Raw genomic sequence first — 26,559 nt, forward strand, 5'->3', positions numbered from 1 at the left:
TTCTGAAAAACAGTATTTCCACTTCTGATGCAGCTCTGAAATGCCAATTGTTCCATGCCAACTGGTTATTTTTCCAGACCATTTCCCTTTATTTATGTTTAAGCTTTTAGAGTTTTAGGCAAAAAGAAGATGGAGAACCTGGACCAGGTGATTATTATTTCTCCTGATTTGCCCTTGAGAGCCATGGAAGAAACGTTCATTCCCCAAACGTGAACTGAGGACTTGCAGAGGGGTGGGAGAGGAATCAGACAGGGGTGCTGCCCTTTTCAGGAGTGTGCGACTGATGGGCAGGCAGAGTGGGGACGTGGGAAAAACACCGGCCCAGGCCTCAGAAGACTCAGGGCAAGATTAGCCCTTTCTGTTACTGCTGTGTGGCCTTGGCTAGGACAGAGCCCCTCTCTGGGCCCCCATTTCCTTGCCTGCAAAGTGGGGGAGTTGGACTAGACGGCCCAGGAGGCCCCTTCCAGCTGAGTCTGTGCGTTGGGTTGGAGGACTTGCTGTCTCACGTTTACTGGCAAGAGTGCGGGTGTGGAAGTGGAAGGAGGGTGATGCTGTCCTCGGGCTGCTGCTCTGGGAAGCCTGGAAACGTGGCAGGGGAAACACAGGACAGGGCTGTTCCTTATCCGGGAAGCTCCAGCCTTCAGAGATGTCTGTGGAGCCTGCCAGGCGGTTGTTTTTCTCACCATATGTGATTTCTGGGTGTCTTAAAATTTTCATTTGGCCCAAACATTGCCAGGCTCAGGGGTTGATTGTGCCCTGCGAGGGGATGGAAGTGGTCTTGCCTCTGGGCACCAGGCTGGGAGTGGGCAGAGAAGTGGGCTGTGGAAACCTCTGATGAGGTTGGAAGGTGTAGGTGGGATCATGGTGTTGCTTCTGCCGCCGCAGCAGCCTCTGGTGCGGAGCGAGGCAGGGGCTGGAGGGTGAAAAGAGGGAAGAGAACTGCGGGGGGCGGGCGGTGATGAGGCTGAGAGATGAAGGGTGGGGGTAGTCTGTAGGCCTTGCTTTGTGTCTTTAAAACCAACACATGCTTCTCTGTGGCTGTCAGGTGGTGAGAATTCTTATTTCAGATTCTATCCATCTGAAGATGCATTTATCCAGCTCATTGCAATTGGTTGACCACAGCTCCTGCGGAGAATCCAGGAGTCTGGTGTATGTCCTGGGGCAGGACGGGGAGAGAGAGCCCCAGTCCTGGGTCAAGCCCTGTCTGGGCTGGTTTGGTTCTAGCTGGGAACCCAGTGTGCACACACAGCCTTCTGCAGAGCAAAGTGATTTCCTGCTGTTTTATTGGTTTGGGGACCAGATAGGTTTTAATAAGAGAAAAGAAAACAACTTCAAAGCAAGCCATCCAGAAAGCACAGTTATTTGTCTCCAACATTCTAGAACATTAAAAAAGGGGGGCTCCTGCAAGTTGGAGGAAATATGGGGACCATGGTCTTGGTGAGGGTAGCAGTGGATATTTGCAAGGAGAACCCATCATGGTGATGGCAAACTGAGCAGCCTTCCGGCAGGGCTCTGCCACACCTGGGAGGTGAAGAAAGATTAAGTGGTTCTCTGTAATTGAGGACCCCCCAGGTTGCCAGGATGCATGTTGCGACTAGGACAAGAGACCTTTAGTATGTGCTTCTCCCAAGATGATGGCAGGGACTGGGACCTTCAGAATGAGATGCATAGTGACAGGTGTGCATTCATCAAAGCTGGAGAAGGCTGTATGGGCTTTTTGACACCACAAGAGTGATGTAATTGCTGACTGGCCAAGAGCGCTCACATTCCACAAGCAGGGGAGGATGAAAGGTAATCAGGAGCAGATTATTTATTGGGGAAGGAAATAAAGTGGCTAGGTAAGAGGTTTGGAGGTGACTTCCAGGATAGGGATCTAGGCTTTTGGAGAACAGATAAATTTAGAGTTGTTATATCTTCAGAAACAGGGGAGACAGGGCGGGCAGGGATGCCTACCCCGTGAGCATAAGCCTGGGGGACCCAATACCCGGCTTCTAAGATTTGCTTCAACACAGGCTGGTGTTTGATAGGGGCCGAGCCAGCCCCACTGGGCCTCAGTGTCCTCATGTAGAATGAAGGGTGGGGATGAGCTGACCTCCAGGGGTGCCTCCAGGCCTGGGGTCTATATTTTTATTGGTATTTGTCTTGGGGAGGGGCTCACTTATTGAGGACTTTTGCATAGGCACATATGGTGCCAAAATCAGAGTGAGGCTTCACAGAGGCATTTGTTTGTTTAGCTTTACTGGGGGCTAAGCACCTGAGAGAGCTGAAGCCAGATCTGTGAAAAAGTCAGAGCCTTTCCAACATAGAGATAGGCTGCCTTGATAGGAAGTGAGTTCCCTGTCCCTGGAGGTAATCAAGCACAGACTGAATGACCATATGCCAGGAATCTTACAGAGGAGAGTCATGAGCCATTTAACTAGATGGCTTTTACATTTCCTTTTAACTCTAAGGAGCTCCACTGCTTATGCATATGACTAACTGTTCAACAGAGTCTCCTCAAGGCTATGATGTCAGCCCCAGCCTTCTGCACTTCTTTCTTGTGCCCCTAGAGCAGCAGTTCTCATCCCTGGCCTGCACATTTGAATCACTGAAATATTTTTTTAAATGTCAGTGTCCAGGCCTCACCTGCAGAGATTTGATTTAATTATTCTGGGGTGGGGGTCAAGGTCCCTCAGTTCTAGAATGGCCTGGGCTGTTGGTGCCTGGTGGGCATCCTTCCCACCTGCATACTCCCTGATGGGGTAAGGAGACTCAACCCCCTCTGGTTTCATTTTGCCTTGGTATATAGCTCAAAAGTTTGACCCTTCCACATTCATTCACCCAACAAACATTTGTTAAGTGCTTATTTCATGTTGGAAGAGTCCTAGTAGGCCAGCTCTTGGCTACTTTAGGAGCAGCAAGCCCCAAACTGCCTTCAGAAAGACCTCGTCATGTGTATTCCTACCTCCTACACTTAGCACAGTGCCTGGCACATGGCAAGTATATAATAAAACATTTTGATTGAATTGCATGGAATCTTTGCCAATGTTGTAAGTGGGGCAGGAAAATAAATTATAAGCAAGCATGCAGTAGAGAATTCATGATATGCCATTTCCCCTCTGCTCAGACCTTGTAAAGGAAATCATCTCCTTAATTGGAATTATGTTTGTGGCCTTAGGGGTGACCCATCTGACTTGATATTTTGGTAGCGTGGTCTCCCAAATGACCATTTTTTCCTCCTTGGGGCATCGCACAGCGGGAGAGCCGAGGCCTGGGGAGGATGATTCCTTCTTAATTGGTGTCCTGGTCGTTGTGCTGGTTTCACTAACCATTACCAGGCCACCCTCTGCTCAGACCCGAATGCCCTTGTGTTAACTGCATGATGTCCCTCAGCCATCAGGTTCCATCTCCTTCTGGGAGTGACAAAGTGGAGGGCCACAGAGAAACGGCCCAGGCCAACTTGACTTTATGAGTTTCATTTTGAGACCATTGGCATCCTTCACTCCACAAACATTTCCTGCCTGCCCGCCCCATACCAGGCCTGGTCTGGGCTGCACTCGCAACAACGATGCAGACACCCATCCCTGATGTCAGGCTGCTCACTGTCTGTCATGCTACTAAGTGACCGGAGTTTAATGGTGACATGACTGGGACCTCATCAGAGAGTGGGGTGAGATGGAGAGATTAGTCCTGCCCAGGAAGACTGGGCATGGAAGGCGATGTTCCGATGACAGGCATCCCGTGTGTCATGAGACTCTCTGGGTGGAGAGAGCACAGACCTTTGGGTCTAACTTCTGCCTGGGTTGGAATCTGACCTCTACCTCGTCCTTGCTTGGGGATAGTGGGCAAGTGACGGAACCTCCCTGGGCCTCGCATGGGGTTGTTCCGAGGATCTAAAGCAATTACAACAGCGCCTGGCAATGGTAAGCGCACAGTAGATGTAGGCTGTTATTTTTATCATGTCCCTTTAGTTATAATGTATTTGGGAGTTCAGGAAGGAAGTGTCTACCTGCTTGACACATCTCAAAATTTTGTTCCCTTCATTCAAATTTTCAGCATTCAACTGACACTTATTGACCTGCTATGTGCCGGACAATGTCTGAGGTGCCAGGATGTAGAAGTGGACAAACAAATTTGAAATCCTGCCCTTCTGGGGTTTCCATCTTGGCGGTGAGAGACAGCCCCTGGGACGTGGTAAAGACACCCACACAGAGAGCTCAGGAAGGTGGAAGGTGCCTGGAGCTTGGTCTCCAGTACCCAGGCTGATGCTCAGCCCTGGTGGGCGTTGAGCAGAAGAAGGTCTCATGCCCTCCTTGTCTGCACAGAGAGCCTGCATCCTTAGCAAACAGCATCTTTGTGGAGAAGGTACTCTCTGAAGCTCCTTTGGCCTTGGGTTAGTCTGTATTCCTCACTTCATATTCAGGATGTAGGGTCTGTTCGGGTTCAGCTGCCTCTCTAGGGTCGCCTCTTCTGGTCCTGGTCATTCAAGGAGCTACTTGTAGGTCTTTTCTCTCAGCCTGGGCTTCCTGCCCATTTCTTCCAGGCCCTACTCATCTGCCCTTTGTCTGCCAGGTGGGATTCAGGCTCAGCGGACTGGGGGTGGATGGAGTGGGGGAATCCCTGGCATTTTGCAAGTACCCAGCGCAGGGCCTGGGCATAGTTAAGTGCTCTATATAAATATTTATAGTGTGAATGGATGAGTGAATGAATGTTTGGCCCATTGCAGGACGCCAAAGCTGTCTTTCTGAAATGCCTGTGGGAGCGTCTTTGTAAATTGTTGCAACCCTAAAATGCTGATATTGGAGGTGCATTCAGCAGCCGCTGACTGAGAACCAGCTGAGTTTACCTGCACTGACATCTGTGCAGCAAGAGAAAGGGTGATTGGCTACAAGAGAATGTGAGCTTTTTTGTGTGTGAAAAAAGAATGAGTTTTTTCATATGCATTATTTTATTTTATCCTCCAGTACCTGTGAGAGTTGGTCCTATTAGATCTGGCTTGCAGAGAATGAAACAGAGGCCCAGAGAGGTTAAGTGACAGGTCCAGTGTCACATAGCTAGTGAGCAGCAAAGATATGACTTGAATTCTGGCCTTTTGGTTCCAAATCCCATGTTGTTTAGAAAGAGACAATGGTAATTTTCTTTGTTAGCTATCTCGTTCTATTTGAGGAGGAGTTGGCATGAGTGAGCTTTGTTGCTGACTATTTCACACTCACAATTTTATCATGTATAGAAATGCCTGAGAAAAGGAGAAAAAAGAAAGAAATATGGGGACTGTCCCTATGACCTGTGTATGTGTCATGGCCAGTGTGTGCCCAGTGCCATCGGCCATTAGGCTTCAGGGACTATTTGGTCCAAGAGTCTCATTGTACTGGGGGTACTGAGGCCTAGAAGAGTGAAGCAGCTTGTCCAAAGCCAGGCATTTACCGTGGAAGAGGCCCAGACCCTCTGGGCCCTCTGATGGCAAGCCCAGGGCCCAGCTCCGGAGACCTCTTAGTTATGAAGCACCCTGGCTTCTTGGAACTTCTCCCTCCTCAGGCCTGTCAGAGGTCCAGGTGCCCTTTAAAGCCCCCAGGGTCCACCCTCCCACCCCATCGTGATAGCTTTGCCTGTTTCCCCTGTTTGCAAGTTGGACATCCAAGGACGCAGAGGGTCTGAGTGATTCCACTCTGGACCATGAGTGACCAAAATAGGATTCTGGTAGCTGCCTTCTGGTAGGAACCAGGCTGGGCAGCCACTCTGAGAATGCCAGGAAGAGCCAGGGGTGTACTTAAATCAGGCAGCTCAACCTGGGACCGCGAGCCTGAGCTAAGAGATGAGCATGAGGGTGAAAGGTGTGGAGAGTGGACGAGAATGAGAGATTATGAGAAAGAGGCAGGATGAGAGCAGAGGAAGGAGGAAGGCAGGGGCTTGGCGCTGGTATGAAAGCACCAGGTTGAGGAAAGAAGCTCCGTCTCCGCAGAGACCAGCAACCACGAATGCAGTCTTCCTGGCCAGTGGATAAGGGGCTGGTTTTAATTTGCATAGCGTTAATTAGCAAGAGTGTCTAATTAGGACAACCCTTACAGAGCCACAGTATTAAGCTGATGCTGAATGTCAATCAGTTTTGGAGCCTCTCCATGAAATTGAAGGAAAAGTTGACCTTATTAAACTGAAAAGATTTCTAAATCAATTATTTCCCAAGTCGAATGCACAAAACGTAAATCTTAATTCAGTAGATACAGACTTTAGATGATATTACCTCTTCCCCTTTGGGGGTTCCAGCCAGTGACAAAGATCATGAATGGATCACATATGCACACACACACACACACACACACATACACACACACGCACACACATACTTTGGGGAAGGCACCTGCACATCTTTACCTGATATTTCACTTCTGTTCAGTGCCCCTCTAGGACTCTGCCTGCAAGCATGGTTTTCTGTTATTTTCAAATGTTCCAAACAATATAATACATTTAGAACTTCAAAGCCTCTGGAAAATCTACCGTAATCATTACTATTCTGGCTTGTCTTTGGAAGCTACAAGGCGGCCGGGAGAGCAATTTATATGGCTGGCTCAGAAGCTGGGAACCGTACTCCATCACAGTCTGCACAGCCTCGGGAGAGGAAGGGCTACAGCAGCTCTGAGAAGCCTCACTGAAGAAATTGGAGGCTGGAAAGGCCTGACCAGCCGGGCAGGTGGGGTGTTGGTGCACAGGCAGGGCACAGAACCCGGAAGTAGATGATCTGGAGTAAATCCTGGCTTCTTCAATCCTGACTTGGCCATCTGTTGGCCATGTCCTTGGACAAGTTAGGTAACTTCTTGGAGCCTCAGTTTCCTCCTCTGTAAAGTGGGTTGGCGATGTCCACCTTGCATGGTAGGCCCCTACAGTAGTGCTTTATAACAGATTGTTGTCATCAACAAGTCACAGATCTGTGAAGGGCTGGCTCATGGCTTGGAGCAGAACAGGACCACGTGGATAGGGGCATCTTGCAGGAATATGGTTCACCCTCCTTCCCTGCTAGGAATCCCCTCTACAGCACCCCTGATGGCTGTAGCCAGCCTCTACTAAGACGACAGGAACTCACCATCTCACACGGGAGCCTAGTTCATTTTGAAGGCAGGGGGGAAGCGTGGTATACAGAAAAATCTGATATATAGCTTAAAGTCTGGGCTAGCTGTATGACCTTGGAAAAGTCACTTTGTCTCTATGACCCTCAGTTTTGTTTTGTTTTGTTTTTTAATCAGTAAAATGGAGACATTATGACCTCATCTGTAGGGTGAGGATGCGAAGTAATCTGTATAGAAGGCATAGTCTGGGACCTGGTATGTAGTCAATACTTAATAAATGTTAGGTAAAAATAAAAGTACTATTATTAAGTAGTTTCAAGAAGCACTTATTAAGCACCTATTGTACTCAGATCATCAGAGGTAATACAGTTGAGTACCCTGACACTTTATAGAATGACACTATATATTTGCAGACTTTTTTTACATTAAAAAAGTAAAAAATTAAAAAATAATTGGAAATATACCATATTTACAGTTTTGGGGGCTGGGTTTTTGACTTGATGTTATATCATGAACCTTTCCTGATATCTTCAAATATTCTCTGCAGAGGTGGCTTTAAGTGGCAACATAGCGTTCCGTCACTGGCTATTCTCCAATTTACTTACCCACTCTAATATTTTGGGGCATTTAGGAATAAATGGCTTTAAAAAAACAACTCTCATCTGTTGGGATATAATTCTTAAGCATTCCTGTGTATTAAGGATATTACTCTACTGAAAAATTCTGAGTTGCAGGGGAGAAGTGTTGACCAGTTGACCACGGGACTCCCTTCCAGCCCTATGAGTCCCTTTGGCCCTTGGATAGCAGTGAGTGGGGGCTGAGCAGGGGTGTGTACATACACACATGTGGTGTACGGCAGCTAATTAGCCAGCCCTGAGTTGCTGCCATCACCCAAAGAACCATATCAATTTCAAGCTTCACTGGAGTTCAGACAGCAGAGAAAAGATGATAATTCAACATTTTAACAAATGGAAAACATTTCTAATCCAGCCAGACTTCTTTGACGTATTTTCCTGCTATTAAAAATGGTTGATGGTTTATTTTTTGTTGACATGTGATAGAGAATGCAAGGAAATCTGTGAAGTAGTGAGCATTCCCACTGATCCAGTGCACACTCGTCTCCCCATGGGGCTGGGGCTGGCCGATGAGGTTTCACTGGTCAAAACCAAGAGGCAGGCGGAGTTGCCTCTTACGTAAAGGCTTTGAGTTTTAGAACAAAAGGAAGAGGCTCAAAGGAGAGGAGACAGCATCTGGCCCCTTTCCCTTCACCTCTTCCTCTAAAAATGATGGAAATAGACTTGGATTCTGATTTCAGTTACTTTCTGCCAAAAGAAATAAATTAGAGTTTGAAATGTGCAGCTGATCCCAAACCCTTTCCTGGGGAGGCATGATGCTCCCCAGATGTCAGACCCCTTTGAGAAGAAAGTTATGGTCATTTCTGGCTCGAAAACATCATGATCTGTCCCCAGTTGATTCCTGTAGGGAGGTAGTCTTGTCCTAAAAGTCTGAGTGTCCCTGAATTCACCACCTGCTCTCTTCCGCCCCAATAGGTCTTGTGGTTTGGATGGTGTTTCAGGCATCCAATAGTGCTTTCGAAGAGTAGAACCTTCCTGAAGGCTGGAACTGTGTTCTGTTTTCCTTTGGGCCCTTAACTGGAGCAGCAGAATACCCCCCAAGGCACCTCTGTGCATGTGCACTGAGTAAATGATTGCAGGCTGCTCTTCATTAAGTGTAGAACATGCAAGAGGCTAAATGAAAAGTGGATTATGCTTAGACCATCGTCTCTGGGCAGAGCAGAATGGAGAATTTTCCCCACAGCTGGATGATCCTGCACAGTGTAGAAAGCTGGGGTGTGTGTATAAGCCAGATTGGAAACTTCTGGTGGGTAGGGGCCCTCTATAAATATCCTGCAGTATCTAGCACACTGTTGGACATCTAGCAGGTGCTCAAGAAATGAGAAGTTGTTGAAATCGTCATGAAAGAAAGAAAGAATGAATGAACTCCTTCATTAGTTCTCCCTTGGGTCCCCAGCACTAGCTTGTGCCTGGCACAGAGTGGGCCCCAAAACTATATCAAATAAATGAATGGTAGATTGGCAGACACCAGGGAGAGCTGCTTTCTTTCCACCTCAGCCTGCAGAGGGTGGTTGAGAACATGGACTTGGGCATCTGGGAGTCCTGGGTTTAAGTCCAAGCCCTCCACTGACTCTAGTGGCTGCCATATTGGACACACCCCCTAACGCTGGAGATCTCAGCCACCTCTCCCTCTGTCTCTGAAAGCTTGCTTTCTTGGACAGTGATGTCTCCCTCCCTAGCTCTATTGTAGGTTTCACGTGGTAATTAATCATATCCCACCTTTGAAACACCTTCCATTATTGTCTTAAGTAGTCATTTGGGTCTGTGTAAATGAGCACTTCTCACATTTTTACTCTGTTACCCATTGAGAGTGGGCCTGAGGGCTTGCGGGCAGTGCTCTGGGCTGGGAGTCAGGCTGAGGGTCAGAGGTCTTGGCTTTGAACTCTGGCATGAGGCACTCACCCCTCTGAGCCTCTGCCTGTAATATCTATAAAGCTGGGCTAGAGGCCAAGGGCTGTCTCAAGGATGGATGAGAACAAGATGTGAAACCACCTTGTAAACTGTAAGGTGCTTTGCAGACATCAGGCATGTTATGATTCTGGAGCATGGGGGCTGCTTCTCATGTGGCGTGCCTCTCTCAGGATGCGTGAGGCCACAACACAGTGCTTGGAGGTACTGCCTGGCTTTCTGCTACCTTTGCTCAGGGCTGTGTTCCTGCCTTCCTTTGGGACTGGGAGCTGCCTCTACTCCCTGGCTTCCAAATGCCCAGGAGGCACCAGCCCTGTAGAGGAGGTGAGGTAGATGATAGTAGCCAGCCCTCACAGGGCCTGGCCCCGGGCTAGGCACTTTACATAGACAAATGCCTTTATCCTTCACAGCATCCCTGAGAGGTAGGTACTGATGTTATCCCCATCTGATGCCTGAGGCAATTGAGCACAGAGAGATGGAGTGAGCAGCCTGAGGTTACGTGGCTAGTAAGCAGCTACGTCAGGGTTTGGATTCTGTGGGCTGGTCCCAGAGCTCTTGCTGCTAACCACGTGGGTCCCCTAAGCTGCCCTGGGGCTGGAGGACTGCAGTGAAGGCCAAGTGGCCCATCCTGCCTCCCCTAGCCTCAGCTGGAGGGACCCTCAGGGCCCTTCTCCTGCCCAGGACCCCTCTCTGCTCCTGTGCTCGGCCCCCTTCTCTTTCCAGTAGCTCCTCTGCCACCCTCGCTTCCCTCCCCGCCCTTGGCCCTAAAACGGGAGATGAGAGCTGCTGCCAGGACATTCTCATTCATTCCTGAAAGAACTCTGCATTGTCAGAGATGGAAGGGACCTCAGAATCCTCTGGTTCAGGTTTGTTAAGAGAAAAGAGAGGCTCAAGCTGGCACAGTATTGATGCCCAAACCATATAACAGCAGCATAGAAAAGAATTATGTTCATATGACTTATGAGCATGGAGGCAAATATTCTAAACAACACATCAGCAAACTGAATCTAGGCATGTATAACAAACAGAATACATCACGCCCAAGCAGGGTTCATCGCAGGAATGCAAATATGATTTAACCCTAGAAAACAGAGGCTCAGAGGGCAGCTGCTGAGACGGAGCCGGCCCAGGGCCCAGCCCAAGGTACTTTCGGGGCTCAGGCTAACTTTGTGCTGTATCCCGCTCCCAGGAGGCGCTGGTGACAGTCTTTCCTTTGCCTTCACTGCCCCTCACCCCCACCCCTTAACACAGCCTCAGAGTAAAATAAGATGCTCCATCCCGGATTTCCCTAATCCTCTCTTTCCCTTTCTCCTGCAGGATTCCATGTTTTCGTTGGCCCTGAAATGCCTTATCAGTCTGTCCACCATCATCCTTTTGGGTTTGATCATCGCCTATCACACACGTGAAGTCCAGGTAGGTGCCCTCGCCCACACCCCTTCATGCAGGGGCTATTCCTTTGCTCCAGGCTGAGCCCTTCCCTACTCCCAAACCCACCCTTTCAGTAGCTACTTGGGTGATTTCACCAAAAGGTATCTGAGATTGTGGATCTTCTCTTTTGGTTTGGACCCTTGTGGGAGAGGGAATTGTGAGGCTGCCCTGTGGCTTTAGAACAACAGTGACATTATCTTCAAGTGGGGATCCCAGAGGCAAACACGACTTCATGATTTGGAGGGCAGTCCTGCTTAGAATCTTCATTTTGCACCATTCTACTGTGAGACTTGCTTTGCCCTTTCTATCTCTTGCTGGATCCTTTCTGAACTTGAGCCACTGAATCCCCCAGGTGAAACAGACCTGCCTCCTGTGCCCCTGCATACACACACACACATACACACACACACTACACCAGATGCCACCGGGAATCTGTATTTCTGACTGGTGTAGACTTTACCCCCACTGGACTCTGCCAGGGAGGAGTCATTTTCTAGATAGAATAAAACCTGCTGTAGTTGAGGGGGCCTCTGTTTCTTGCTGCCCAGGAGTCACTTGGCACCCAGAGAAATATTGGCTTAACCTCTGGGGTGCACTCCAGTTTGGCCAATGTAGGGAGGATGGTTCGACCTGGGCTGGGAAGGGCAGGCAGGAGTGAGCAGATCTGTAGCATCTTCTCATGACAATGGGTCTCCCTCTCACTGGGCCCTTCGGGCTGACCTGCTCTGCTGGGACCCTGGGTAGTTCTGAAGTATCCAGATGTTTTTTCTCACATGCATACGCATCTAAATATAACTCCCGTCATTTGGCTGGAGGAGCACAGATAGATCCACATCTGGGCAGCAGGCAAGAAATTGACAAAGACCAGAACTCAGAGTCAGAAAAGCTGGGGCCGAGTCTCGCCCATGACCTCTTCTTACAGCTTGTCTTTGGCCAGCCCTGAGACCTTTCTGGACTGGAACATGTGAACTCTTCCTCGTCTGGAGCATGGGGGGTTTTATCCTACCATTTATGGGTTGTTGTGAGGATGAATGGGGAGTGTATGAGAGAGCTCTGTAAACTGTAAAACACTTCAAATCTCATCGCTTTTGTCACTCAGCGTTTCTGGGCCGAGTGGCTGCACAGGCAGAGACGGGCCAGTGCCTCCTGCTCCTGGAGGGGCTCTGCTTTGCCGCTGGGTGTCAGGGACCTCTGCGGCTGGCCTGGGGGTGGGAGCCCTGGCTCCAGGCCACCTTACCTCCACTCTGTTGATGACCAGAGGACACTAATCTAGAAGGTGGGGACTCTTTAATCTCTTGGGGGGTCACAGGTACGGGGACTGAGGTTGTGCTCTGAAGGCTGAGAATCCCAGATGCCACCAAGCAGCTTCCTTCGTGGGGTCTGACCTGGACAACGCAGGTGGGCTTTATCCCAGACCGTGGTCCAGTCAACCCCAGAAAGGAGCCAGGAGTACAGGCAGGAGGAACGGGCAAGGAACAGAGACAGGACCATGAGTCACAGTCGGGGCTCCCGGCTGGGTTCATCCCACCCCAAACCAGCTGTGGGACCCATGTATCTCTTCAACTTCTCTGAGCCCCCGAACCCTCATCTAGAGGGCGTCTATACTACTATGTATCACCTTGACCTGTGCAGAGGGGTTGCACAGGCCAGAGAAAAAGGCAGAGTCATGAACTCATCTGTGATCCAGGCTTGAGGGAGGGGAGAGGAGCTGATCTCAGCCTCACGCCCGCACGACGGTTCCATTCAGCCTGACTGCTGCTGCTTTCCACTCCAGGCATTGGGATTGGAAGAGCCAGGCATCCCTCCCTCTGATTCTCTTGGGGTCCTGCCCCACCTCCCCCCAGGGCTTGCAGCCTTGGCTCTCAGACCTGATCCCACCCAACTGCAGTTGTGACCTCAGTTCTGGCCTGGTGGCAGGGCCGTGATGCTGATAGGCTAGCACCTAGCTGGGCACACTTTGTCCATCCTCAGCTCATAGCCAGTCTCTGCTTCACCCTAATTATGGGCAGCAGAGGATGCTTTTCAGTCACTTGTCTTGGCCTGACACTCACAGTTTGGAGAAACAAAGTGAAGTCAGTGGCATTAAATCCTGGCTCAGACACTTCAGCCTGAATGACCTTGAGCCAATAACAACTTCTCTGGGCCTCGTCGGTTTCCGCATCTGAAGTATGGAAGTCATATCACCCACCTTGCTGAACTCATAAGCAGGGGGGTAACAGTTGACAGTACAGAGTGGGCCTTCATGAAATGGAAACTGGTCTCTTTCCTGTGACCTCTGTCCCACTGCTTCCAGCTGGACCTCATCCATGTACAAGCTGTGCCCACCAGATAGTTACTGTCATAACTTCCCGGTACTGGCGGGTGGTTGGACTTCCTCCCTGCTCTGGCCCGGCCCTGCCTGCACTCTCAGCTCCCACCGCCCAGCCCCTTATCCTACCTGGCCCACCGTCACATGGGGAGTCACCAGAACCTGGCTCCCTCTGTGCCTCTTACCTGTCCAGTGAAGTTCTTTCTTCTGGAAAGGTCTAGTGGGACCTTCTCCTGCGAGAGGGAAATGGGAACGGTTTGGGCCCAGACAGTCAGCAGGACCCTTGTATGCACTCACCTGACCATACTGTGATTTTCTGTTCTGTATCCTTTTCCCCACCCTCAGGGACAATGATGCTGTTAATCTTTGTATTTCCAGGGACCCACAGTGTCTGACAGAGAGCAGGTGTCTGCAGGGCATATTTTGAATGAAAGAGTGCTGGATTCAAGCTATCTGGTTTCCAAAGCCTTTTAGACCATGACTCAGCTCTGTGGTCTTGGGCCTCAAGTTTCCACATCTGTTCACTGGGGATCCTAAGCACCCACCCCCCCTCACCCCCCCCCCCCCCCGATTCTGTAATTCTCTGATTGAGGTTGGTGCCCGCCGGCTGGGGGACCTGCTTCCTGAGAGTGGTGGGAGGGTTATCCCAAGCGTGATTGCCAGTGCTTATCCGGAGGGGATGCTTGGAAAACCTCTTCAGTAGGGAAAGGCCAGCTGCTGCTCATCTGTTGGGAAGTAGGGCAGGGTGAGGGCATGGCTCCTCTCCTCTGTGGGGTGAAGTCAGGGGCTTGTGTTAAGGATATGCTCGCCACTTCCTCATCAACACCAGTTTCTGGTCACTTGGCTAAATTTTAGCAGGAACCAGATGACCGTGTTTCCACCTCCCCCCAGCCCTGCCCCAGTCGCTCACACCCAGGCCCCTGGCCCTGGCCCAGCACACACAGGAGGCTAGGAGTACCTTCTAGAATAGTGTTCATATTTGTTATTAGTTTGGACAACTTGTGTTTTTGAGAAAGAAGACTCTGAAACATTATTGGGAACCTCTCAACCAAACTCTGGCTTCGGGTCATGCACCTGAGGCTCGGTAGGTCCTCAGAGGTGACAGGAGGGGGGTGCACCCCTCACCAGTGCAGGAGGCCCCTCCAGCCTCTGTGGGCCGGCCTGTCACCGGGACTCACTGTCTCTTGAGGGAGGCTCTCCCTGGCTGGGCAGTGTGAGTTCTAGAAAGTCTGCCCTTCCACTGAGAGGAAACGGGCCTCTCTGAAAATTCCACTCAGCCCGCCTCTCTTCTGGAGCAGGGAAAAGAGGTGCCTGTGTTTCCCATGAGGCAACCCCTGTCGTTTGAGAATGGCTGCCCCGTGTCTCCTTGGTCTCCTCTTCTCTTGGCATCTTGGAGCACGGAGCCTTCAAAGGCCTGGGCATCTGTTCTCCTCAGGCTAGCGTGTCCTGGAAAGAAATGAAAAGCAAAATGCATTGGTTGTTGTGTTATTTATCAAAACTTTGAAAACTGCACTCTCCCTTGGAGAGTCCATTTACTCCTGTGGTTTGGTGATCGCCAGCACCTCCCAGATCGGCAGTGCAAACCTCCTTTCCCCAGGCTGCAGACTCACATTTTAGGGGCCATCGGCACACTCCTGGCTCAACATGTAACTCCCTCCCTCCCTTCCTCTCTCCCTTCCTCTCTCCCTTCCTTCCTTCCTTCCTTCCTTGCTTCCTCTTTCTGTCTCTCTTTGTTTCTTCTCTTTTCTCTCTCTCTCTGTTTCTTTTCTTTCTTTCTATTGAAGTATAGTTGATTTACAACGTTGTGTTAGTTTCAGGTGTACAGCAAAGTGATTCAGTTATATATATATTCTTTTTTAGATTCTTTTCCATTATGGTTTATTACAGGATATTGAATATATTTCCCTGTATAGCTGTAAAGTAAGTCCTTACTGTTTATCCAGTTTATATGTAGTGGTGTGTATCTGTTAATCTCAAACTCCTAATTTATTCCCCCTTTGGTAACCATAAGTTTGTTTTCTATGTCTGTGAGTCTGTTTCTGTTTTGTAAATATGTTCATTTGTATCATATTTTAGATTCCACATATAAGTGATATATGATATTTGTCTTTCTCTGACTTACTTCACTTAGTATGATAATCTCTAGGGCCATCCATGTTGCTGCAAATGGCATTATTTCATTCTTTTTTATGGCTGACTAGTATTCCATTGTGTGTCTATATAATATCTTCTTTATCCATTCATCTGTTGATGGACACTTAGGTTGCTTCCATGTCTTGGCTATTGTAAGTAGTGCCACTATGAACATTGGGGTGCATGTATCTTTTTGAATTAGAGTATTCATCTTTTCTGGATATATGCCCAGGAGTGGAATTGCTGGATCATATGGCAACTCTATTTTTAGTTTTTTTTTTTTTTTAATTTATTTATTTTTATTTTATTTCATTTTTGGCTGTGTTGGGTCTTCGTTTCTGTGCGAGGGCTTTCTCTAGTTGCGGCAAGCGGGGGCCACTCTTCATCACGGTGCGCGGGCCTCTCACTATCGCGGCCTCTCTTGTTGCGGAGCACAGGCTCCAGACGCGCAGGCTCAGTAGTTGTGGCTCCTGGGCCTAGTTGCTCCGTGGCATGTGGGATCTTCCCAGACCAGGGCTCGAACCCGTGTCCCCTGCATTGGCAGGCAGATTCTCAACCACTGTGCCACCAGGGAAGCCCTATTTTTAGTTTTTTAAAGAAGCTCCATTCTGTTTTCTGTAGTGGCTGCACCAATTTACATTCCCACCAACAGTGTGGGAGGGTTCCCTTTTCTCCACACCCTCTCCAGCATGTATTATTTGTAGACTTTTTGATGATGGCCATTCTGACCGGTGAGACACTGAACGCTTTATTGCTCCCCCGATATCCTCCCTCCTCTACCCTTCTTACCCATCTAGTGCATTCATTCATTCAGTGTGTACTTAACGAGGGTCTGCTCTGTGCAGAGCCTGGTACAGGGGCCCAGTACTCTGTGCTGGAAACACTGAAATAACTTTTGCTTCTCCAAGGGGTTGCCAATGTTGAGTGAATCCATGGCTCTAATGTCTTTAGTGCCATCCTGGAAGGCAGGACAGAAGGAGGCTGAGAACACAGATTTTAGAGTAGCCCAGCTTGGGTTCAAATCATGTTCTTTGTCACATTGTAGTATGTATGGTAGCCTTTAGCAAGTTACTGAACGCTTCTTAGTCTATTTCCTTTCTGCAAAATGGGACTAATAATAGTACCCACCACAGGGTTGTTGTGCAGATCAAATTAGATAATACGTGCAAAACACCTCAGCTTCAATGAGGACGTGTTTGCCGGGCTGACAGCATGGAAAGGATATCCCAGGCAGAAGTCTCAAAAGAAACAGAGGCCCTGAGACGGGAAACTGCAGAGTGCATTCAGAACGCCTCCAGGACAAGGTCCTGGGCAGTGGGGGCCGGTCTACTCTGGAGCATGGCAGGACCAGCAGGAACTCATCTGCCTTGCTGAAGAGTTTTGGAACTGTCCTGTGGGCAGCAGGGAGAACCATGGAAGGAGTTCAAGCAGGGGAGAGAGATGATCAGATTTGCATTTTAGCTGCAGCATGGCAAATGTCGCAAGGGCCAATTTCAGAGGCAGGAAGACTAATTGGAAGCATTTTTCCATGGTCGAGATGAGGGATGGTGACACCCTGAATCAGGGCAAGACAAGAGCCAGGACAGGAGAGAGTGTGCATAAGAGATGTTGAACAAGTGGAATTGACCAGACTTGGTCAGTTATTAGGTTAGAGGTACTGTCTGTGGGGAAAGGAAGGGTCCGGCAGTTGCTTGGGTAATGGCTGGGAGTGCCATTCATTATAGTTGAAACCGCAGAAGGAGGCTGAGGTGGGGATTGATGACCAGGTTAGTTCTGGAAGTTGAGGTTTGGGGGCTGGGCATCCAGCCGCCTCCAGGATAGTGATGCAGAGGATAGGCCTAGATGAGCCGGGGGCAGTGAGATGAGAGGAGGCATGGGACAGGTCCCCAGAGGGACATCATCGAGTGAGAAGTGGGAGGAGGAAGAGGAGCCCGCAAAGGAGATTGGAAAAGTCAGGGAGGTCAGAGGAGACCCCAAAGGGAGGGAGTCACAAAGCCGGGACAGAGAAGGAAGTGTCGGTTATGCCACAGGGGGGTCAAGGAGTTGGGAACCCCACTGGTCCTTTGCACCAGGCTGTGGGAAGGTCATTGTGCCCTTCCTCAGCACAGTCACTGGGAGTGACAGTCACAGGGCAGTGGAAGGGGAAGGGAGGGCCAAGTAGGAGGTGAGGAACATGGAGACACTGAATACTGGCTAGTCTTCTAAGAAGTTTGACTGTGAATCGAGGGAAGGCAGAGTGGCAGCTGGAGAGGACACAGTGCTGAGGGAGGGATGTTGGTCTGCTTGTGTAGCCTGGAGAGACTGCATATGTCTCGCAGCTGTCAGGAAGAAGCCAGTTGAGAGGGAGAGGAAATAACCAGGGGCCAGGTTCTTGTCCACGAGCACACAGGAGGGGAAGGGAACAAGTGCCCCAGGGAGGAAGTGCCCTGGCTCAGAGCCTGGGGGACATGGTGGGGGGATGGGGAGGGGTGGGTGGGAAGTGCAGACACACCCACACCTGGAGGTGTGGAGCCGAGCCTTGGTGTCCTTAATGAAGCTACAGGGTCAGGAAGCTGCAGGACTGTGCCTGGCACACAGCATGGCTCAATTAATGTTTGTCTAATTCAAATGGAGGGACTGCTGTGAACCTCCAGCAGGACATAGGCAGTGGCAGATTTCCCATCATCCAGTGTGTGGATGGGAACTTACAGATCATTAATCTCAGTCTGTGCTTATTGGCCATATTCAAAGTAGAAAGCATCAATCAGATGAAGATCTGGTGTGGGCCTCCAGAGGCTTCTAGTCTGCTTCAAACCTGACAGAAATATAACTATAGTGACAAGATAGAGGTCTTCAACCTCATGAACGTGAAACATAGGAGACCAATAAAAGGGGAGACTTTTAAGTTATTAGATGTGTAAAAGTGGATATTTTTATTAAATAGCAATAGAGTTCTCAGCTGACAGGGAAATTACTTCAAATTGTAGGACATAAATTATATTCAAGAGACAGCTCACATTGCAAAAAGGCTCACATGCCATGGCATGATGGTCCCATAGGTTGGAGCATCCTCCTGGGTATGTATAACCTGCTGTCACAGGAACAGGGGCATCTGGAATGCAGGAGGTGTCACTGGTCCAGTTGCCTTGGGGGCCCACTGCTACATGAGTCATGCGCGTCTCCCCATCAGGGAACGGACTCGATGCTTCAGGCTGAGTCTTGCTCTGTGCTCTCACTCTCCCTTCTCCCTATAGAAGAAAGTGGGCTCAAGTCATACCCTGAACTTATCTGTAAGGTAAGGACTACTGTGTGTCAGGCATTGAGAATCCAGAAATAATTCAGACCCAGTCCCTACCTTTGGAAGCTGCTTGTCCTAGACCTTGATCCACTGTGACCCAGGCTGATAAGCCCCAAGGTATGAGGTGTGTGTGAAATACCGTGTGGCCACAGTGGGCCAGGCAACTCTCATGGAGAGAAGAGGCTTTAACCAAGCCATGTATTCATGGGGAGCAGAGCCCTTGTGTGTGTCTGGGATGAAACTGGCCTGGAGCATTTCAGGGGCGTGAGAGAGAAGAGAAAGGAAGGTGTGTCTGTCCTCCAGGGGAGATGGCAGCTGCCTCACCCTGGTGGGGCTGGGGTCTCTGTCCTTGCAGGCCCCCGACAGACATTTCCTAAGGATGTCCCTGGCTCGTTGGCTGATGGATTTGAATCGCCTTCACCGGGCTCACAGATGGGCCAGTGGCCCAGGGACTCCTTTAGAGCTGAGCAGATTGGGGACCCCTGAGATCCCAAGCCCTCCAGATGGCCCTCTCAGCCTGCTGGGTCTGAGGACATGCGCTCCGCAACCTACGTGTGCTGCACAGAGAGGAGGAGGGAACTCTAGGCCCCCAGGGTGGCTCCAGGACCACAGGGCTTGACAGGAAAATTCTGGATGGTGGCCTCCTCTGCTGAGCTCACGGCCGTCTCCTACTCCACGCTAATGAACACTCCCTAGACGGATGGCAGCACACGAGGGAAATTGGAAATGGGGGGTGTGTCCAGGGGACAGGGCCTGGCTAGGCCACTGTGCATCAGCTGAGGACGCCGCCTGCCCTCCCACCGGCCCACCTGCACCTGCACAGCTGGAGAGAAAGGAGGAAAGAGGGGGCGAGTAGCTGCTCAGTCCAAAGGCCATGAGTCCTTGTCAGACTACCCTCCAAAGACAGAAAGCTGAGAGGATGATGCATTAGCAACCACGTTGGTGACGACCAACCACGTTGGTCACGTCATCTTGTCTAGTGCTTTGTAGTTTTGGGAGTGTTTTCACATGTATTGTCAGACCTCTTGCCTGCCTGACTTCACCTCTTTGACTTCTAGGGTTCAGCACAGGTGCTTCCTCTTCTAGGAACCCTCTGGCTGCCCCCACTCCCCGGGCAAGGCGCCCCTTCTAGGAGTTGGCTGGACATGGGCTCTGACCCTGACACTGTATCTCACCTGCACCCGCTCCGGCCGTATGTCCATGGTGGTGGAGGCTGACTTGGATTCACTGCTCTGTCCCACAGCCAAGAGCACCCAGCACATAGCAGGGATTCAATAAGTGTAACCAGATGAATGAACAACAAGCCTGAGGGGCAGACAGGCCGATTTATTCCCCTCGCTCCATAGAAGAGAAAACTGAGCCTCTGTAAGACTGAGAGACTGGCCTGAAGTCCACAGCTCTGGCTTGTGCATCGTGAGGGGTCAAGGGTCTCAGTGGGCTGCCCCCTGTGAGCTGGGCTGGCCATGCCCTCTGTGACCCTCCCCACCATCCTCTCATCCCGTCTCGTCCCAGGCCTCAGTCCCAGAGCCTCTTCACTCTCAGATCTGTGGCTGGCCATGGATTGCCATGGTTACCACGTCAGCCCTGGCAGTCTCTGTGTGACATTTTGGTTTTATTTGCTAAATATTTGAACACTTGGCTTTAACCCTTTCTGCCCCAGAGAGGGCTTTCCTGCCATGTTGCCCCTTCCCTAGGGGTGATGGCCTCTCTCTGCTCTCTCCGGGCCCCAGAGCCCACGGGGCTGGCGTGCCTGGGGGAGCAGCAAGGCTGTTTCTCAGCTGCCTATGTTGACTTTCTGTTTTGTCAGTTGGAAATGTCATCCTGTGTCATGCTTCTTGACAGGGCATGTGCTGTGTCTGTTAACAGGTGTGAAAACTGTTGCCCTGGGCATGTTAAGACTTGCCCCAGCCGGGAGGGCCGGTCCCAGACTTCCGGAGTCAGCTGCCTGCGGCTCCATTCACTTCCAGGCAATTGCCTCTTGCCAAGTCCTCCAGAAGCTTCCTCAGCTCCAGGACTCCAGGATGTCAGGGGTGTCCTCTGCCCTGAACCCTGGCAGGGGGACAGAGGGGAAACTGGTTTCGGGAGGAATCAGTGTTTGTAAATGGGGAGGTGGTGTCACCTCACCTCCCACTCCTCCTCCCCTGCTGGTGCCGGATGAGGTGGTGCTGGGAGGCTGAATCCACCAAGCTGTGTGTTACCTTGGAAACCACACACCGTCCTCACCTTGGGAAGCGAGGGGGGCCGAGGAAGCTTCTCAAGAAGCTTCTGCTGTAATTCAGGGATACAAGAGATCATCGTCCAACATGGGCAGCTAAGTGAATGACAGGGTTGAGAAAAACAGCCCGAGTGCCTGCCCCATCCAAGGCGCTTCCACCTAGCAAGCCTCTGCCCCCTTTACAAGGTGCGAGGGACCTGCGGTCTGGTCTGTCTGGGGTACCAATCACCGTGCGAGCTTGGATGAGCTACTTCTCTCTCAACCTGAGTTTTGTCATCTGTAAAGTAGGCAGATTGGATCAGATGATCTCTGGGGCCTCCGACTGTATCCAGGATTCCATGCCTGAAGGATGCTCAGTGACAAGGAGACAAAAATGTAGGGAGAGTAGCTATGAATGGTTTTTGATAATAAGAACTGATAGAGTTTGCATTCAGGAGGCCCTCGTGCGGGACTGTCCCAGCAGACTGTCCCTTCTCCTAACTGCCTTGCTTCTCTGCCCAGAAAGGGAGCTGGCTGTCCCCTTAATATAGCCTTGAACTTGAAATAGCAAACAATCAAAAGAACAGTTCTTTGGCTCCAACATCCTAAAGTTTAAAGGTGACTCCTCTTAAGTCTCTTACAAATATAATCTGGTCAGACATAGTAAAGCTTTTAGAATAATTAAAGTCAGTGACCATGTTCCCTTCCTCAGTGCTCAGTTCCAGCTTCCTTCCATGAATACAAACTCCCATTTCTTCAGAGTCACTGGGGAGCGAGTGTTCAGCTTAATTCTATTTCCCTGAGAGTGCCGATGTGTACTGTCCGTGACTTTTTCAGAGTTAATTCATTCTATTTTGTATTGCTGTTGTTACTATTTTCAAGGGATGATCTCTTCCGTTTTCCATCAGGGATGGGCATCAGATCCCCTGTGCAATGTCTGGGCCCCGCAGGCTAGTGAACCCCACTGCCTGGGGGGGTGTGTTTGGAAAGCACCACAGGGTTCCAGGGCTTACTCCTGATTAAGAAACATCGTGCTCAGTTATAAGCTCCGCAAGGGCCATGCTTTCTCTTAATCGTCTGGGTGACTGTCCCTGCTGTGCCAATAAAGGGGGTTGTACGTAGTGGGAGTGTGATGATTCTAAATCTGGGCTAAAGATAATTGACTCTCTGAGGATTTGGGAAATTGGAAGGCATGGTAGAATTTTTAGTGTTTGGAGACTTCCTTACCATTTTCATTGCATTATAGGACCAAGAAAATTCTGATAATTCTAGTCTCTGTTCAGCAGGAAGCTGAAGTCAGATCTTTTTGTTTTTAAGAGAAAAGATGGCAAAATCACCACTGCTCAAATTCTCCCAAACCCAATAATTGGAAAAGAGATGAACTGTGCTGAGTTTATCTTTGAATTAAAGAATTCAATACAATTCAATCCAGCAGAATTCCATTTCCTCTGAACATATCACCAATACAAACCTGGTGGGTGGGTGGGAGGGACCCTGGGCTTGTGGTCAGTAGACCTGGGGCCAAGTTGTGACTTTGCCATTAAAAATTTTTTTTAATTATTGTAAATGTATATCATGTAAAATTTTACCATTTTAACCATTTTTACGCGTACAGTTCAGTGGTTAAGTTCATCCATGTTTTTGTGCCACCATCACCTCCATCCATTTCCAGAACTGACTTTGTCATTTTTATGTAACCTTCAGTCACCTGATGGCTTGTGGGTGTGGGTGCCCCTCTGAGTATGGTGGACTTTTTTCATACACCGCCCCCTACCAGCATCCCGCGAACTTGCCTTCACCCTGTCCCGACATCCTCATATCACAGGCCCGGGTTCTGATTCCAAGTTTAGATCTGCAAAAAGGTTTGTAACTCCACAAATGATAATAATGACAGGCTCTATTTTTGATCTCATATGTGCCGGGAATTGTGCCCTTTATGATCTCAATGGATCCTCATGTCAGTCCTGTGAGGTGAATTCTGTTACTATCCCTGTTTTATAGATAAGACAACTGAGGCCTAAGAAGGTGAGCGATGTGGCCAAGGTCATGTGCCTGGTGAGAGGTAGAGCTGGACTCAAGTGGGCTGTCTCCAAGCCTGTTAGGCTTCACTTGTGGGGAGAGCTCCATCCTTGATCTGTCTCTCCTGCCTCTAGTTCCTGCAGTACCAGAAGGCTGCTTGGAATTTGGGCACAGCCATGGGGCCTCCCCTCCAAAACAGGGCAAGGGCGCACATGACGAAGCCAAGGGCAGAACAGAAACCCCGCAGTAGCACCCGGGGCCCTCAGCCCCAGCGACACCTCCAGGAGGGACCTCCAGCCTCTGTTCTGCCCTGGGGTGGCTCCTCTGCATGTTAGAAATCGCTTCCTTACCCTGGTTTCCCTCTTGTCTTCCTCTTGGGTCCCAGGCCTACCCCAAGGATGAGGTCCAGCACCCTCAGGGAGCTGGGGGCTTGCCAACCCCGGGTAGCATTCCCAGCCATCAGGACTGGATGATGCTTTGGTTTCCCTGCCTCCCCTCCTGATCCCTGCTTGGCTAGAGCCTTCTTTGAAGCCCTGGCTGCCTGGCTGGGCCCCATACTGGGTCTTGTTCCTTTTTGCCCTCTCCCCACCCCCCGGCTTCTGAGAGGCTAGTTCCTGCTTCCCTGCCAGCCCCCTGGGCCTCAGGACCAGCCAACGCCTATCTGGGCTGCGTCTGGTCTTCCCTTTGGACACTGAGCCTTGGGCTGCCAGTGGCCTGGGTGGGTCAGGCTTCAGCAGCCTCCTCAGTTTCCCCACCCCTCTTTCCTCCTCCTCCTGACTGTCCCTGTGGTAAGGGGCCAACAGCTTCATATGCAAGCCCCCTGGGTTGGACACAGGACGTCCCAGGGTTTTCTCCTGCCCACACGAAACATCCGCAGCTTGCCTGGCACCGTTAGGAGCCCTGTCTCCGTCCTGTCCCCACTGCTTTCCTCAGTGCCCTTGCTCTGCACCTGCCCAGGGGTGCGAGCTGCTCAGGACAGAGGACCACCTACCTGCTTTCTCATTCCGTTACTGCAGCCAAAGACAGCCAGTGCCCCTGACTTGCATAGCAGCCTGTTAGTTCACATTGAGTGGAATGTTTATTAAAGCCCTCTGTCTTCTTCACAGAGCTGCCAAGCCACAGGCCTTCACCCCCTGCCCCTGATCTCCCACCCTTGCTTGCCCAGTTGGCTTTTGGGGACGAGAGCTGCACCTGTCGTTTGCCTCTGTTCCTTTTCCCTGAGTTCGTTTGGTTTCAGCCCTTTGTTCCAATCTGTCCGGGTCTTTTAGCATCTCACTCAGCAGCCCATGTTTGGGGCCCTCCCAGCTTCCTGTCCTCCCACATTTGATGAGCCTGACTGTGATAGCTTCATCCAAGCCATTGATACAAATGTGGAACCAGAAATGGAATCTGGGGAAGTAAACTTCCTTTTGTTGGATTAAAGGCAGGAGGAATGGAGAAGAAGAAATTCAAGGCTTTGCAAATCTTTCTCATTCTAAATATTTTGTGGCCTCCCCATAGGCTGTGGTTTTATGCTCCCTCCTAACCCACCCGCCAAATAAGTCCGGCTGTGCAAGCACATCGTATAAGTGTTTACTGAGTGCCGCTCTGGTGTGGGATAGAGCTGCGAGCTGCTGAGTGGACCCTGCCTCTGTGCTGCTCATGGTCTGTGAATGAAAGGGTGAGGTGGGAGCTTGGCCACCTGGCAGGATTGGGTTGTCACAACGCTGTCCCAGCAGGCTGTGTCACGGGAGAGTGTTGCTGGACAGCCACATGCCCCTGGGGCTCCAGCGTTCCTGAAGCCACTCTCACTGCAGCAGCTGGACTTGGCTGTGACTGCCGACCTGTGGCTGCACTGCTTACAGCCACAACCAGAGATCAGTGACCAGCCGTGGTGGAGCCATCACCAGGTGCAGAGCAGCCACAGCCTCTGAACTCAGTACCCCGAGGCAGCTCCGTGGGAGACTGGCTGGGGAGACAGGTACACCCCTGACGCCCGTCTGCTGTGTGAGTGCCCGCTGGCCCTGCCCCTCGTGGCCCTCAGGTCCCGCATTTGTGCAACCAGGGCGGGGAGCTAAGTGCTCTCCAAGACTCCTCCCAGCTCTCTCTGGTGACTCTCGCTAGAATGTGCTGGAAACCTTATTGATGTGAGAGCAAAGAGAAATGACCACCCCTGGGTGTGTGTGTGGAATGGTGGGGGATCAAGGGGGGTTGGGCAGGGCCATATTTGTCTTCCTGCTGCTGTTAGAAATAGCAACCGCTCTCCACCTCCCCTGAGGACTGGACAAAAGGTGATTAATTCATCTGACACGGAGCTATTGAAGGTCCTGTTCTGAGCCTGGCACCATGCGGACTGCAAGGTCCCTGCCCTAAACGGGCTTGGGATCTAATGGGGAGATAAGCACTCGAATACTCACGGGCCTTGGCTGCCAGGTGCTGGGAGCGCAGGTGCGGTGGGTACAGCAAGGCCTCTGCCTTCGGGGCATTTGAGATGGGCCTTGAAAGCTGGGCGGAGTTTTGCAGCTGCAGGTGGGGTGAGGGGTGCTTTAGGGGAAGGGACCTGCTGGAGCAGATGCGGAGAGCTGGGAAAGCTCAGGGCTTCTGGGGAATGGGAGAGATGCAGTTGGCCATAAAGGCAGTGGTGAGAAGCAAAAATAAAAAGAAAGGCTGGACCCAGAACCTGGCAAGTAGGATCAGGAGAGATTAGGCATCCTTGTCTACAATGGTAGCAGCCCCTAGCTGTCCATCAGAAAGGGCTCAGGGATGGCAATCTGATGGGGGGGACGGGGAGGCCAGAGAATTGATCCCCAGGTTGCATTAGCAAAGCATTTTACCTAAGATTTAGAAACCATCAATAGTCAGCATTAAGACCAAGAGGTGGAGCTGGGGGTGGGAGGACTGGTGGAGATTATGGTGGAAACCCGCCCAATCTGCAAGCTTAAGCACCTACTCTGACTTTAAAGCATAGCGTTGAGCTTGAGAAAACATTGAAAAGCTCCTTCCTTGGGGGATCTTTAGACATAAAGACGACAGCAACCTGGTACACTCTTGTTCGAGAAGGAGAGGAACGGAAAAATAGCCCTCCAGAATCTGAGGTTCTGTGATCTTGTTAACGGAACACGACCCCACTGGGAGCCCGGGCCTCCTGGGGAGCCCAAGTTTGTCTTGTTCTGTCAGATCTTCTTAGATGTTTAACTGCACTGATGAGATTTACAAGAACCTCAGAATTTTACAGTTTTGCCCTTCTCTCATTGTTCCCTAACCCAGGCTCCCCAGCGGCCTCCCTCAGGCAGGGAGTTCGTGTCCTTCCTCTGCCTGTGGGATTGGGGAGGGGGTGTGGCGGAATGGCCACCCTTCTGGAGTGCTGGCAGAATGGGCTCCTGTCCCCAAGGCCTGGCTGTCACCTGCAGGAGCAGCGATATCATCCAAGGCTGACGTGGGAGCTTCTCAGTTTGTAGTGGGCTTGAAAGGTGCAAACGCCGGGGAAATGGAGGAGACGTGCTGCCTGAGGCTTGTAAAGGAGCCGCTGACTTGGAACAGGACCCCATCGTAGCTCTCGTGCCCCCGATGGCTTATCCCGGGGGACCCTGCCACAGATGTCCGGCCCCAGTGCCGTTTTTTTCCTCTTCTCAGTTTCTTTA

General features: G+C 50.7%; 1 protein-coding gene across 2 annotated transcripts in view; it reads left to right on the top strand.

The window, feature by feature from the left end:
* Positions 1 to 26,559, top strand: part of KCNN3 (potassium calcium-activated channel subfamily N member 3) — a 173,951-nt gene that overhangs the window by 39,584 nt on the left and 107,808 nt on the right. For both annotated transcript variants that reach the window (XM_061185950.1, XM_061185949.1), the window contains exon 2: positions 10,898 to 10,993. In XM_061185950.1, the coding sequence (XP_061041933.1) occupies positions 10,898 to 10,993 (96 nt within the window). The remainder of the gene's footprint in view (positions 1 to 10,897; positions 10,994 to 26,559) is intronic.

Source organism: Eubalaena glacialis, chromosome 3, assembly GCF_028564815.1.
Source record: "Eubalaena glacialis isolate mEubGla1 chromosome 3, mEubGla1.1.hap2.+ XY, whole genome shotgun sequence".
NCBI classification, from domain to species: Eukaryota; Metazoa; Chordata; class Mammalia; order Artiodactyla; family Balaenidae; genus Eubalaena; species Eubalaena glacialis.